Consider the following 15,700-nt stretch of genomic DNA (forward strand, 5'->3'; position numbering starts at 1 on the left):
ATCTTTCAAGCCTTTTCAGATATGTGATAATTCCTTTGTAACGTGACAGCTTGAAAGACCATGAAGGCAACATATCTAAAGCCCTTTCAAAAAACATATCATTGGCCTTGGAATCAATATCATAATGTGAATGCGAAATCAATGTCTGTATGTACACACAAAAAAATTATGATCAGGCTATCTGAAATGGAAATCCATAAATAAAAATTCCCTCTCCCTGCATGACAAATTAAAAACTTATTGAAATATTAATTTACCCAATAGTTGAAACAAGATTTACAAGTTGAAATTAATCCAAGTTTTAATCAAAATGCTATCATACCTCCTGTAGTTTCTTCCTGATATCCCTCTCCTTGGCTAGCTGTAGTTTCTTGGCCTCTTCCTGCTTTTTGGTCAGTTTGACTTCTGTCTTGATACCCTTCTTGGCTCGCTCTCTCTCAATCTCCTATTATGACAAACCAAAATTAGCAAAGCACAATCAATTTCATACTTCAGCACTAATTTGTATTTCTATACATCTAAAAAGTTTCAATTTGGAAGCTTCAAAGTTCAAATTTTTAATTGAGATAATTCTACTGCCATTTAAAGGGGAAGTTCACACTGATAGGTGGGTTTTAATAAAAGCAGAAAAATTATGGAAAAATATTGGTGAAAGTTGGTGAATAAGAATGTTATGACTACTATGGAGAAGCTTCTCGTCTATGATGTCACAAAATCAACTTTAAAATTCATAACTCTGTTATTCTGTGCGAAATTTCAATCAAGTCTTCACTAATATGGCGATTCCATACTAGAAAATTTAGCAATTTTAACATTATTTTTCAACCTGCTGTCCAAACAAACAAAGAACTTCAATTTTCTTTGCGGTAATATTTAAGTACTACTGGGTAGACATGCAAAAAACCGACAACCAACAAAAATATGTAGTCCATAGGTGAATTAGAGCATAAAACGTATGGAATCGCCTTAATATATGTTTGTTTTTTTCTTTTATTAATGTTTACATATAAATCAACTTTAGACCAGAATGAACTTCCGCTCCAAGCAAACACTTATTTGTAAAGGTGTATTAAGTTCACAATCACTTTGAGACAATTTCTTGAACAATACAATCTCGTGATCAAAACCTGTGTTCATCTTGAAATATCTTCCAAAGGCATTCTTGTTACCTCTCTGAGTTCAATCTCCATGAGTTGTTCCTTGTAGGAGTATGCCTTGTTCTCTCGTTTCATGGAACCTTTGTCAAGCTTCTCAGCATTCCTAGGGTTAAAAACATTTTATCAATAGATGGTGAGAAGAGCACTGTGCAACTTTACCTCCACAGAAAAAGGATGCAAGATTTTTGCCGAGATCAATTTTCTTTTTTTACGATATCAGGTTCCGATCACACCCCTCCTCGCATGTGAAATATTTTTAATCACTTGAAAATTGATATTACCAAACATGCGTTTTCTGTGGGAAAAGTTGGAAAATTGTACAAATCACTAGTTAGCAATTGTGACCATATTCTGTTGTTTTGAGAAAACAAAGACTTTGAAAACGACCCATTTTCATCACATTTTTTATTCAAATTCCCTTTGGAAGGATTTTGCGAAGTATTAAGCATAATAGTATATCAAAATTTTGTACCATTGTATAGGCTTACTTTTCAATCACTGACTGATCGTAGAGGACACCCTCTGGTGTCCGATAAATGGCAAACTCCTCCAACGTGATACCCACAAATCCTGGGTTGCCAAGACAACTGACGAATTGATTGATGAAAGGAGGTAGTATGTGTTGTGGAGCAATGAAGGCTAAACTCTTCATGGCATTCTGGGCGGCCTGGGGGGAAAAAAGAAGAATTCATTAAGATAACTCATTGTAAGTACAGATTCACTTTGTCAAAACAGAGTAATGTAGTACTGACAAGTCTTTCACCATACATCACTCATACTGAGTCAACTAACAGGAATAAGCACATAAAAAATGTCACCAATTATTTTCATGCATTCACACATATTCCATTACATGTGGGGGAGTTATGGTCAAGTGGTTACAACTCTTGTCTTTCAATCAGAGGGACGTGGGTTCAAATCCCAGTCATGGCATGTTTTCCTTCAGCAAGAAATTTACCAACATTGTGTTGCACTAGACCTTGGTAAGGTAAATGGGTACCTGGTAGGATTTATTCCTTGAATGCTTTAGTGCCTGTATGGCAGCTCTGATACAGCTGGGGTAATACTGTGCATGGTACCAAGTATCAAGCACAGTAGAGTAAATGCATAAGGAAATTCACTATATAAATGGACCATACTACCATTATCATTATTAACCATACTTTCTAATTTGAATAATGATCAAATATATAAATTGCAGTATACATGCTCTATGTTGATGCCTTACCTCAGAAGCTTTCTCCTTTTCCATTAAAAGAGACAAGATATCCCCTTGGCATTCTGATATGAATGAAGATAGATCAGGAATGAGACCAGAGACGAGATCACCCCATAGGGAAGGCTTAGCTGCAGCTGGAAAATACACACAGTTTGATTTTAATTTGAAAAGATGTTAACAATTAAAACATTTCATGCATAATAACAATATGGTTAAACTATCGATCAACCCTACTTTTGGTTAACTGTTGGTTAAAACAAGCAATATCAAAGTAATTCCCATTTATTTTACGAGACAAATTTTGTTTAGCTAACATTCAGTTTGTTTATCCAGACATACTGTAAAGTGCAAAATGACTTTTTTTTAAAGCTGACTAATGATTATCATCCACAATAATCAAAATATCTGCTGATGAATAAAGCAACATCTTTTGTCATTCACTGTAAGCTACTGCCAGTCACGTTATTCATACAAATGGGTAAAGGGCCCCAATCAAGTACACATCTTGTTCATTTCATTTATATTTATTACTATTTTTTTAGCCGGGAGTAAAAAAAAATCTGTGCCATTCCATCCCCTCCTGATGAGCTGAACTATTCTGAAATCCTAGATCTGCCCTTGACTCCAATGCAGTTACGTAAATGAGGTCCAACTTACCTATGATTGGATGATGTGCGTCAATAAGAAGAGAGTTGACAGCTAGATCTATCATCTCTGATGAAGGAATCTCATCTTCCTCTTTGGTATCCGGTACAAGAGACTGGACACAGGAGACTAGCACCTCTGGTCTCACCCTCCCTGTGTCATCAGCTGTAGCACTCTCTGAATAGCTTTCTAATGGCTGGATATGAGTACAAAAGAATAAATAAACCCCTCTAAAAAAAAGTTCTGCAACTCAAGTTTAAAGGGTAATAAATTTCTTAGTGTGACATCATATGTGAATATGGTATCATTTGGAAAGCATGATTATTCTTCTTTACAATGTGTCATTTGTAATGCTAATGTTATCAAGGAATTCACAGACTTTGCCTTTTATTCAGGGTAATTGCACATTTCATGATTTCATAATCACAACAAATGGCAAATCAATGTAAAGAGGATTAATAAAACTTTCCATTGATACCAGTTTCACCTTTAATACTTCAGGAACAAATAATATATCATCCCTCAAACTCGAGTTGTAGAACTTTTTTCGAGCGGTTTATGTTTAAGTCACCTTCAAATTCACTTAAAACGAGTTTGAGTTCAAGAAATGTTTTTAATAAGGGTACTATCAGATAGTTCGCTTTCTGAGTTGGAAATGGAAACATCACAAACAAAATATTGAGCCAAAACTGATTGTGAATTTAAGATTTTAAATAAATAAAACAGTTGATTATTTTGTATTATAATCAGGAATAAAATATGCAAAATTAACATTTGAAACTGAGGTACCATATTTATTAATGTTTCCTAAAAGATATTTTTTTGCATAATGGATATTTAACAACCTTCTGTTTGTTTTTGTTATTAGAATTTAGAAAGTTAAACACTCTTTTTCAAGTAATTTTATAGTGTTTGCTTTTACAAAACAGAAAATTGAACACCACTAACCTAATATCATCTCATTCTTTGAAGAAAAGGTTAAGAGTGATTTCACATAGAATCTTACCTTCTGTGCAGCAAGCAGAGGTCTGAATTCCTGAAGGAGTTTGAGAGAAAGTTTGATGGCTAATGAGGGAGTGGAGAGAAGTTTTCTGATTGTCTGTTTGGCAGCTTTCCTCACCCGCCATTTGGAATGGATAAGACATGTCACTAGAGCTCTGTGGTATAACCTGGAATCAAAGGAAAAAAGTTGGGTTAAGGATATAGGTGATCTTAAAAGTTCAACTCAAAAAGCTGCAGCAAACAATGCTATCATGCTGATAGTTTTAGCTTCTACATCTCAGGAAGGAAACAATGTTTTTCTATGTTTCTCTTTCTGATTTTCTTTCTTCTTCTATGATTATTCTTTGATTTTCTTCCTCTCTGTGATTCATAACACTGCACTGTCTTTATCTGCCATCATGATTCATGTTTATTATACTATGTTGAACACACTGTTTTATATACTGCAAATTATTATTGCAATTTACCTAGTTGGCTGCAATGCTGAATATTTCAACATTACTATCAACAAAGTGTTTAAAATTAACCTGTTGGATACTGAGGCTTAGTGTTTGCAAGCTGGAGTCTATGGAAAACATGTGTTATAGTGGAATCATTCAGCATCAAACAGGTTAAGGCCAATTGTCATACCATCAGACAACCTAGAATTCAGTATGACATTTATGTATACCTACATTTGTGAATCATGAAAATTAAGATGAACAGTGAGTACATTAAAGATTACCAACAAAGATATGCACACGAGGTGCCAGTTTGGGGTAAAAGCAAATGAGTCTTTGCCTGGAAACGTGTATTCACTTGAGAAAACACACCTTTCTGCTCCTGTCTTGAACAACTGCGCATGATCTGTCAGCAGCCTTTCAGTCATCTCAACTAGGGTCAGGAGGGCTGCCACAAAATTATACAACAGTAAACAGGTGCATGACTTCACCAGATATACAATTACAAATCTTTCTGTGGAACTATACCAGACTTGTGTGTTCTCAAAGGTTTGTTTTATATAATTGTTTTTATTGATATACACCTTCACCTCAAAAGTACATGGGTAGAAGAAATAAATGAATAAGATTTTATTTTTATGAGGAACTTGCTTGAATTTAGAAAATCCATGCAGATAAAAATCCCCATTTCTCAAAATTAATATCTATATAAAACTATTAGCACTTAGCAGGTATGCTGTTAAAATGATCATATTGTTGTCACATATTTATGTTTTTATTACATTCTCTTCATGACAAAATATGCAGTTTCTTTATAAATATGAACAAACAAGGAAGAAAAGTCTTTTTGATCTTTAAAGATAAAAATCTACAAAGTTATACATATCTGTATAATCATTTGACAGAATGTTAATCACTTATTGGCCAAGTATCATCAGAGAATTAACATCAGAGAATAACATTCTGTTTTTCAACAGCCTTTATAAAAAATTTGACCATCAGACAACTGGGATACACTTACCGTCTTCTCCTGCAACTGAAAGGAACTTCTCTGATGTAAACAGCTGTTTCTTCTCATCAAGAATAACAGGCCAAAGAAAGCTCACTTTATTTTCTGTAACAGCATAGTTGGATACCAGATTTTTATTTTCTACATCAGGGGTAACTTTCAAATATGTGATTTAAGAAATCAAATTTCATTGCTTTCAGAGATTTATGGACAGATAACACAACTCAATATGCAATTATGACAAGTAGTAGTAATGGACCTAGATAACACTCACAGCTCACATGAATTGTGACTTTTATATGCAGATGGAATTATGAACTAATTCAAGACAATACGATTGTTAAATGTTTCAAAGGAACTCAACTGAAAGCAATTTCAATCTATACTAGAGTTACATATATTGTTGTATTTATTTCTCTTTATACCAGATATGGGTAAAATATGTGTAGCTACCATCGTCATGAATTTTGAAAATGTAATAGCAGGAGCAGCAACAGGAGTAGTCAATTACCTGCTTGTACATCAGATGTAGACAACCTCACCAGTAGGCATGCAGCTGACAGACCTTCTGTTACCATAGCAACTTGGTTAGGCTGCTGTTGAGCTTTCTCTACTGATGATTTCAGTTGAGGGATGATCTCCAATCCATGAATCAAGGTGTCTCCTGTGATGAGGAAAAATAAGGTATGCAATATTTGTTAGAAATCTTATTTTTCTATCACACAATGCAAGCTTATTCACAGAGTACTGTGCAACATCTACAATGAATTTATTCATGTTTATTCAAGATGATGTTCATAGCTTTATTATCACCACCATCATGATCATAATCATCATAAGTATCATGATCATAATCATCATAAGTATCTTCATCCTCATCACCATAATAACAAATCATAATCATCACCATCATAATTACCTTTGTTATAAAGATCGTTATCATCATCATCTTCAAAATCTTCATCATAATCATCATCATCATGACTACCATCATTATCAACATCATCACAATCATCATCATCATCATCACCACTATCATCATCATCATGACTACCATCTCCATCAACATACCCTTGAGGGACTTCAGCATCACCCCGATGCATCCATTCCTGGTAGCGGCCGTTGACTGCTTCTGAGTCATGGCCTTCTGGAACCACTGGATCAGCTTGGCAGGAAGTTCTGTAGAGGACATGGAGCACCATCTGGATAGCACGGCCAAACCATGAACCATCGCTCCTTCATGGGCTGTTGAAAAGAAACAAATACCTGATGAGGCAACATGGCTGAGAATAAGATAACTCTTATTTTTACTTTATTCATTTCTAATCTTTTGTCAGGGTAGCCCATTTAACCAGTGACATACACTTTAGTTAGAGTAGCTCACAACTCTCATTCCATACAGACATCTCGCCTGCTGAGCTAGCACCGTCGCTTGAGAAATGTGGTTTGAATTTGCAGCCTTAAGGCCCTGACTGGCACCTGGGTATAGTAGAAGATTGAAACAACAAGATGACTTTGCTCTAAACTTGTCTGAAGACCCACTTTTTGATTAAATTTTCAATCAGGTTCTGTGCCTGCAGACTACAGATCAAACTCATCATCTATATAACCACAACATAACAAAATTTTTTGCTAATCATAATCATATTAAATGTATATACGGTGCTCTTTTCTAGTAGATATTTCAACTAGCACAGCTGCCCACTCACGCTCTAAATAACTTGTACCAAGCTATTCAAATCACAAACACAAAAAGCTGGAAAAGTGAACAAGCAGATATCCTACCCTCTTGTTGCAGGTAAGGTATGAAGAGTGTCAGGATGGATGAGACCAGGCCCTGAACAGAATTCATTCCACTGACCCCATTCACACTAAGACCCCCTATCGCTGACAGAACCCCAATCCTCTCTGCTACCACCGTCAGCTTGCCTTCGGATCCTGAGGGAAGATATATTCAAGTTCGTATTTCACTCTTATATTTACAGTCAAAATGTGATGTGGCATTTATGATCAAACAATTCGACAGGGATAGAATTTAAAGTTGATATAATTTGCACTGAAGGGGGAAAAGGGGATCGGTGAGACAGAACAAAGAGATGGACAGACAACATTTCAGAGTGGAAATAGGAGATTTTCACCACAACCCATCTCCTTGCTCATATCAAATAGAAATGAGTGATGCAGCACTTAGTGATGCAATGCCCTCGTGATATCATTAGATTAATGAGCAACAACTAGATCAAACATTTTTCACAATGGTTATTTGTCCTTTGCCCATGGCATAAAACTTTGAAGTCAAATATAACTTCACTATTAATTAATGAAAATTGTGAAACTGATTTTGAGCTGGGATTAAACAAACTGATGCAACTCAACTGCCCTAAAGAGCACATAGCAAACCCATGACTGGTTGCAGGTGGATTATAAGGAATATACAGGGTATACCTCCTAATACAGTAAAGAAGTGTTTAGCAAGACTTTCAATGGCAGTGGGATCACTACACTGCAATGCAAGATTCTCGGCTGCCGATACTGCTTCCTGGCGAAGAGTTTCATCTTTCGCATGGAGTTGAGCTGTCAAAATAATTACAAAATATAGGAAATGTCAGAGTTTGAGAAAGGAAATACTTGGTAATGGAACACAAAAAATGAAGAAAATATTCAGTATTTTCATGGTGTTATTTGATATTTATTACTGTTAAAATTTACAAATCAAGGTGTTCATAAAAAAAATGTGTATAGTATCATATATAATAATCTCAGTGTTTATTGGGTATAAGGAATGTAAATGAAGGATAATTTAGTACATTCACAGTATGACATTTTTTCAATATGAGAGAGCTACACATAAATTATATGTATATGTTAGGTTTTTCCCCTCAATTTATTTTATTAGCCTACAAAAATAACCTCAAATCAACTGAAAATTAACACTGACAAGGTGCACTAAAAATGTTTCATAGTGATGGGCTTGTTGAAATCACTAGCTAAAATGAAAAACATATCAGAGCAGTACAATATATCTCCAAGGATATCCTCATTTGATATTCTCTTCCCAGTTGATGTTTCCCATTTGATTGCCGAGAAGCACAGGTTTCTGATTGTTACTATGGTAACTGTCGGATGACCACTTGTCAGTGCTTTCGATCATCATGAAACTGTCCCCTGTTCCTTTCATTTTCCCCTCCAATGGTGCTGTCTAACATGATCAAAATATGTTGCATTAATCTCCTTAACTGATCCTAACAGAGCAATAGATATAGAATACATAATCATCAAGAGTAGCCAATCGCACATACATGTTTACCAGTTATAATTTATGCGACATTTTCCTTGTGATAAGAATTGTTGACTTACTTGCAATGTTTTTGCCCAACTCTGTGACGTATTGACTCAGGTCCAAAGACACTCCAGCGATGGTGTAGCTCACAGCTGAAAATTAAAGCAAAATGTACCAGTAAAAACAGGGCGGATGGATGGACAGAAAGACAGCTGAAAAACAAAATGCCTTTTTAATCACCTAGCGTGGGCAGAGGCATTATGATAGTGTGTTAGATCTATATGAAATGTAAATATAACTATTAATATAATTTGCCATGACAGAGAATGGTACTAGAAGCAATAAACAAATATATCTGAATTTCATCCCCAAAGACTGCATATTAGAATAATCATATAACTACATATACTAGAATAATCTACTACATAGTCTGAAATCAAAGAAACGTATAGAGCTGTACATTTTATGATCGCAATATTTGTTTGAGCAACTAGTGAACATATATTTACAACAAAAAGAAGAAAACATAGGTAAAACTTCCACAGGTGAAAATTGCCCTCTCATTTTTTCTAACCTCGACAAAACAGGAAATAAAAGGAAAGCTGGCAGGCATAAAACTTAACAATTTATGCATTCACCCACTATATTCATTGTACCTACTCCATTTCAAACCAGGATGATTTCAAACAATATCAACATTCTTCATCAGACCCCATTTGTCTCCATTTTACTTTACTTCGTGAAATGCAAATGCTTGTAGTGCTCTTCATCATTTATAGGTTTTGTTGATAAATCGTTTCATACTTTACCTTGAACAACATTTTCTGGGCATCTCAGCATTCCTTTGTTTATGGCTGGTAAGATGTGACCTTCAAACTCAGGATGGGTGAGGTGCTGTAGCAACCACTTACTAACATCCTGGAACAATAAGAATACCAACAAAGAAATGCAAGAAACGATCCATCCTCTTCTGTTGAAAGGGATCATGACCAATTGTTATGCACAACTCAATTTTGACATTAAATTCATGATCCTTCGCCATGCTCATCTAAGTGTAAAATTTCACACCATTTTAGGCATGAAATTAGAAAACAAAAATTTAAATTGATATAAATGAAATATCATAAATCATTTGGCTATGTGATGGAAAATAAAACTACAGATTCTTTGATTAATTTTTCTGGGATGCACTATATTCATTATTTTAGATTAGGGCTTGCTTAGAGATTGTAATATGGGGGAAGGGGTGTTTTAAAAAATTCAAGTCTGGTCTGACTAAAAATCATTCTTCCAATGCCTATATGCAGTTTTATACAAGGAAACACTTGGTTAGTTCATGTTCAGCAAAAGCGCAACATCAATGAGATCACAAGTTATTTATCACGTGCACATTGGCCTTTGAAATGACTTTAGTAAAACTGAACTATTTGTGAAACACCCCTTTTATATCAGATTAAACCCTGACATTTCATGATAAGTTGATTTAGATCATACCAGGCTGTGTTCTGACGGTTTGGCCTTTCCACCCAAGATCTTCTTGATGTAAGAGTCTAAGAGAGCTTTCTTCTTATTGGCTATGGCCTCTGTGTTCTTCGTCTCTGTAGCGTATCTTAGCAACCATCCAATCAGACAGAGGGCGTGGCTTGATCCTTCTAGCTGCATTGCTGTGTCCAATGAACTCTCCCATAGACCTTCAACCTGTTGCAGAGAGATCGAAAACAAGTGAAATTCCAATTTGTAACTAACCAATTTTATACACATCATCAAATATTTCAAAGGTTTAGCTGAACGCAGTGGCCCATATTCTGAACTCAGGTTTAACCCTAAATAGACTGGGCTATTTCGACGCCTAAGAAGACTGGGGGGGGGCTGATTCAGCCCCCCCTTATGATCTCGGCCGTCGATCGCGCGATCGCGACGAAAATTGGCACACGCGTTACCCATGGCATTATCTACAAAACTATGACATCAAATTCTGCAAAAATCTCATGTTTCATTAATTATGCTAATTTATGCGTAAAATCATAAGTTTGCTGTAATTAATAAAATAATGCCCCTGAAATGCTAATTTTTGTTTCACATACTCTAGATAGGCATCTGATCAAATTTATTTTAAAAAAATTTCAACATCACATTTATTTTCTTATGTATTCTATTGTTTTCTAAATTTCTTATGTATTTCTTTGTTTTTCGACTTTTTGTTTTTTATTGTTTTTTCAATGGAAATTGTCGGGGACTTTATTTGGACCATAAAAAAGATAAAATTAATTGATTTTAAGCAGTAAAAGGAAAAATAATGATACATTTATGAATTTTGGTTAAAAACACTATTTGCATTGGATTTGTACACAAACTCACGTTTTTGAGTAATTTTGGGTGTGCATGCACTTACGAAATGTTGCGTAATTTCCGAACCGCGTACCCGGGGGTCACAATTTTGGTCTCAAAAGTTGCGCGAGACTTGAAAGTAAAAAGTCAGTGAGCGACGCGGTCAAAAAAAATTTCGCGGCGGATTTATCGCGAAAAATGTCGAGGGGGGGCTGAATCAGCCCCCCCCAGTCTTTTTAGGTTTAACTTAAGTAGAACATGGTCTAACTCTGTGCTAAAATTGTGGGAAGCAAAACATGTCAAAATTTGTTAACATGGTATGTTTCTTATATTTACTGTGATTAAATCTTTAATGGTGAAGACAATTATCTTATGTATCCTTCCCTGACATTCATTTGAGAATAAACAATTGGCTATCCCTAGTTAAACCACAATTTCAGACCAGAGTTTAATTTAAACCGGACTAAATGACTTTATAATCACCCAAATGAACAAGAAATTACCCCTTTTTCCTGAAAAGCAATACATCTATGGGACTAAAAGTTTTCAGCTTCTTTTCTTCTTGTCATTAGTTTGACTTTTAGCCCATCTGAAGAACAATACTTTGCAGTGGACATTTTTACCATTGAATGTTTTTCATATACAATATGGAAAGGAGTTGAAAACACCCCCCCCCTTTTTCTTTCCCAAAACATTTTTGGTGGTCAAGAATGTCTCAATCTTCATTTTAGTCAGTTTTCAGTAGCTCAAAGTATTACAAAAAATGGTGATAACTAAAGATCTCCTGTAATTAATGTGTGTCTAATCTGGCTAGTAAAAGTAATACCAATCATCATAGTACACTTACATTGTTACAGACCATAACTTTGAATACCATAACAAATCATTTTAAATAAATCAAATCTTTTGGGATCACAGACATCTTTTCAACTTTGATATAATTCTACTCAGAAGATGCAAATAATACACATTTCATATATTTAGTTCAGAACAAAAGATAAAGTGCTTCGCCTTGAGCAATTATTCTTTTTATGCAAAATGTACTGTACCAATGTGGAGGTGCGAGACTTACTTCTTTCCATGTACTCTTCATCTTGGCATACCCACAAGCATGAATAGACTTCCTTGAACAGGCTAGGATAGCTGACACCAAATTTCCTTGGGCATCCACCTTTAGAAAAGAAAAACATTGTCCCATCCAAAATTAAGAAAATAAATGTAGATCAGCCAAAATAAGTGTAAGGGGCATTGCATTCATAGCAGATAACGGAGAGCCCCAATAAATTAATTTCAGGGTTCAATTAAAAGAGTTATTTGAAGAAAAGATGAAAAGGGGTAAACTGACAGTCTTGTATGTAAAAATATAATTTTCATCCCAAATACTGCAGGGGGGGGAGGGATGGCATAAAGATCACTGCTAAACCTAAGGAGATATTGCACCTCCCAGAGACTTTTCTAAAAATATTTAACAAAATTCACCATCGAGTGAAATACACATGCAACTTACCAACTGTTTCCACTCATTACCAGATCGTTGTTGGCTAGATGTGAAGGCTTGCCTGAACAGTGTACATGTCCAACATAGCATCACATAAGGATGAGCCCCTGTTCCTCTCCTGTGAAGAGATAAAAAGCAGTGTATTTCTTTAGTCAGGCAATCATGCATGTAAAACCAATCTCCCATACTTATCAGGCAATATTATAAATGTTTTTAAATAAATCATAGCATATTGCATTAGTACTATAATGATACCTTGCTATCCATGATAAGTACCATGATAATTCCTGGTTAGAACCGTCAAAGGATTGCATTGGAACTTATTATAATTTCAACTTTTATGGAATACAGCCCTGATCTTTTTAATCTCTGCTTCTATTGAAAAGAAAATTCATAAGATGGATTGAAACCTACCCACATGAGACACTCTTTAGTCCCACTGTAAATGAGCTGATGATGTCTGTCAGTGACTTTATGCTGGCATCTCTGTGTTTCTCGCCCAAAGCAGCAATAACTGAAAGGACCGCTTTTCGTGATGCCCGGTCTTTATATACTGGGATTGTCTGAATCAGAATGCGGCATATCCCCTTCACAGCACCTTCTGGCACAGCTGCATGAAAGGAGAAAAATAAAATATAAAAAAAATTGCAAAGAATTAGTACCAGTATTTCTAGGTTCACACTTTTTTTCAAAGCCAAATTTATGCTTTGTTCAGCATTTGCTCTTTTATAATCATTTTTAAACATACAGTATATAATGAAATATAAGTGAAACATAACAAATATCTAATCAAAGCCATAGGTTCAGCCAGAGTTAATGTAGTTTACTGAGTATGCTGAGTTACCAGAGTGTTTTGCGTTTGTGTAGATCAAAAACAAAAACAAGTTGGCATGCAAATTGAACCACAGAAAGTTTGTAAAAAACGAGTGCAAAAATAGGGGAAAATGGATTTACACTTCCAGTAATAATTCTTTGACTATTACCCGTCAAAACTAGAGAATAGATTCATTCCGATAAATCTATTGTTCTCTAGTTTTAACAGGTAATACGAGTCTAATAATTGTAACTGGTATTGTTCCTTAATAAAAAAAAAATTCATTGCCTTGATTGGCAACCAAAACTTCACATTTTCAATAATGGTGGCCTGAGGTAAATTTCTAGTTGCCCTGTTCCACTGCTAATTACAAGCCTTGTTTACATGTACATTTAGGCCTATGGAAGAATTTTATATTTTCCCCTCTTTGAAAATTACGGTACCCCTGTGGATGGTGAAATATTATGACCTAGCTTAATCACGCTGGAAATCAGCTGATTTAATATTTGGTCTAAATACATGTTTGTTCAAAAGTGTTGGTGATTCAAAATTTCTGTAAGCTTTTTCAATATTATTTTGTCGCATTCCAAGATCATTTGACCAGTTTGGGTTACTTTCAGGTTAACATTTTTACCAGTTTTTTAAATTGTTGTTAATCTTGGGTTGTTGAAGTACTATCAGTCAGTGTATGTATATGCACAAGTTCAAATATACTATTTGCATGCATTCATCCATGTGACATTATAGGCCCTAGCTGAATCAGATTGGGACAGATGGTGCTTTCTTTTATTTCCTTAGTTGATAATGATGTATTAAATGTTGATTTATATCAATCCAAATTGGTTTGAGAAAAAGTTTTACATTTACTAGTCACCCCCCCCCCCCAAAAAAAAAGAAGAAGCTTTCGAAAAGCTTCTCTTTTTTTGTCTTTATGAAATTCATGACAATTGACAGAAATTCAGATGAGCTCTGCACTGCTCACCTCATTCAGCTCACTTGGTCTTTTGATTAATAACTTACCACAGTCCCTACCTTTGCCATAACTGAATATTGTTTTTGGTCAACATAAATAAACAAGGTCCTAAACCAGGGACAGTAACATTTTTCGACAGAACTTCTACCGTCTGTTATCTACCAACACCCAAATGAATGCCTGGGACCGAAGCAAATTTAATCACACGTACCTCCCATAGACACTCCGTCCCGAACTTCCGACAAAATTTGACATCGTTCTTCTCTCTTGGTACACAGAACCCGAGACGCAAACCTTTTTAGCAAGGTAGCTACCTGATAGAGAGAAACAGACAAAGAATAAAAACATTAATCAAAACAACCAAATGTAAATCTACATTAAGTATGCTAAATATATTCTTGGACACGTGTGACTCACCCCGTCACTGTTCGACGCCATAGTTGTTCAGTGCGCAAAATAAAACCTGCAGCAATATTGCGATGCAATGTGAACCGCGATCTACGGCATGCAATTAAACGATCGAGATCCGGATTCTGGATCATGCATATTGCACAACAAAGAGTAATAAACAGATTGTGGCTGTCTCTATATTAGAGGAGTTTCCACTAATATACGACGAATGACAGGACGAGTTTCATACAGTAAAAAACTCTTTAATATAAATGATTGTCGATTAATGATCAGAAGAATTATTTTGTAGATTAAGCGTTGCAGTAACACAGATGATTGAGAAAACATTTGGTTTGGAAAACAAGAAAGATTTAAAGGAAAGAGAGACCTTTTTTTCAAATGAAAACTTTATTTGAAAAATATAATCACAAAGTCTAGTATATAATCAAAGAAGAGTTTGACATGGGCATTAAAAAGGAACCAAGTACCGGTAACACAATTTTAAAGTGTTGATTACAAAGTTGAGAGGTAAAGTCAAATATCATAGGTTAGCCATGTAATCAAAAAATGATTCATTCGATCATGCACCATTTCCGTAAGAAAGCATCGGTATTGGAACATAATAAGTGAACATAGAAATGACAATAAATGTTTAAGAGAAAAATGAAGACTTTTTACTTTTCAAATGAAAAATCCTCTTTTTTTAACAAAATATAATCACAGAAGTCCGAAATATGTACAATAAAAAAATAGTTTGAAATGGATATTTCAAACGAAATAAGACCGAAAGAAGAAAGAAAGAAAGAAAGAGAGAGAGAGAGACGGAGAGAGAAAGAAAGAAAGAAAGAAAGAAAGAAACTTTGACAAGGAAAAAAGGGGTATGACCCAGAATAGTGGATTCAATAGGCCAAATAATACTACACAAGAAATAAGAAGGCTTTAATT

The 15,700-nt window shown here is 35.0% G+C and overlaps 1 protein-coding gene across 2 annotated transcripts in view; it reads right to left on the bottom strand.

The window, feature by feature from the left end:
• LOC121408168 (eIF-2-alpha kinase activator GCN1-like) overlaps positions 1-14,850 on the bottom strand; it is a 41,218-nt gene extending 26,368 nt beyond the window's left edge. For both annotated transcript variants that reach the window (XR_005969010.1, XM_041599520.1), the window contains exons 1-20: positions 14,783-14,850; positions 14,577-14,679; positions 12,993-13,188; positions 12,588-12,696; positions 12,153-12,251; positions 10,247-10,450; positions 9,562-9,670; positions 8,830-8,904; positions 7,918-8,046; positions 7,258-7,410; positions 6,544-6,717; positions 5,984-6,136; positions 5,485-5,577; positions 4,836-4,911; positions 4,028-4,190; positions 3,034-3,217; positions 2,386-2,510; positions 1,646-1,824; positions 1,170-1,260; positions 323-445 (exon numbers count right to left, since the gene is read on the bottom strand). Coding sequence is in view for 1 of the 2 variants with exons in the window: in XM_041599520.1 (XP_041455454.1) it covers positions 323-445; positions 1,170-1,260; positions 1,646-1,824; positions 2,386-2,510; positions 3,034-3,217; positions 4,028-4,190; positions 4,836-4,911; positions 5,485-5,577; positions 5,984-6,136; positions 6,544-6,717; positions 7,258-7,410; positions 7,918-8,046; positions 8,830-8,904; positions 9,562-9,670; positions 10,247-10,450; positions 12,153-12,251; positions 12,588-12,696; positions 12,993-13,188; positions 14,577-14,679; positions 14,783-14,803 (2,559 nt within the window). In the remaining variant the exon portion in view is untranslated. The remainder of the gene's footprint in view (positions 1-322; positions 446-1,169; positions 1,261-1,645; positions 1,825-2,385; positions 2,511-3,033; positions 3,218-4,027; positions 4,191-4,835; positions 4,912-5,484; positions 5,578-5,983; positions 6,137-6,543; positions 6,718-7,257; positions 7,411-7,917; positions 8,047-8,829; positions 8,905-9,561; positions 9,671-10,246; positions 10,451-12,152; positions 12,252-12,587; positions 12,697-12,992; positions 13,189-14,576; positions 14,680-14,782) is intronic.
• Between the last annotated feature and the right edge of the window lie 850 nt (positions 14,851-15,700).

The sequence above is a fragment of the Lytechinus variegatus genome, chromosome 2, assembly GCF_018143015.1.
Source record: "Lytechinus variegatus isolate NC3 chromosome 2, Lvar_3.0, whole genome shotgun sequence".
NCBI classification, from domain to species: domain Eukaryota; kingdom Metazoa; phylum Echinodermata; class Echinoidea; order Temnopleuroida; family Toxopneustidae; genus Lytechinus; species Lytechinus variegatus.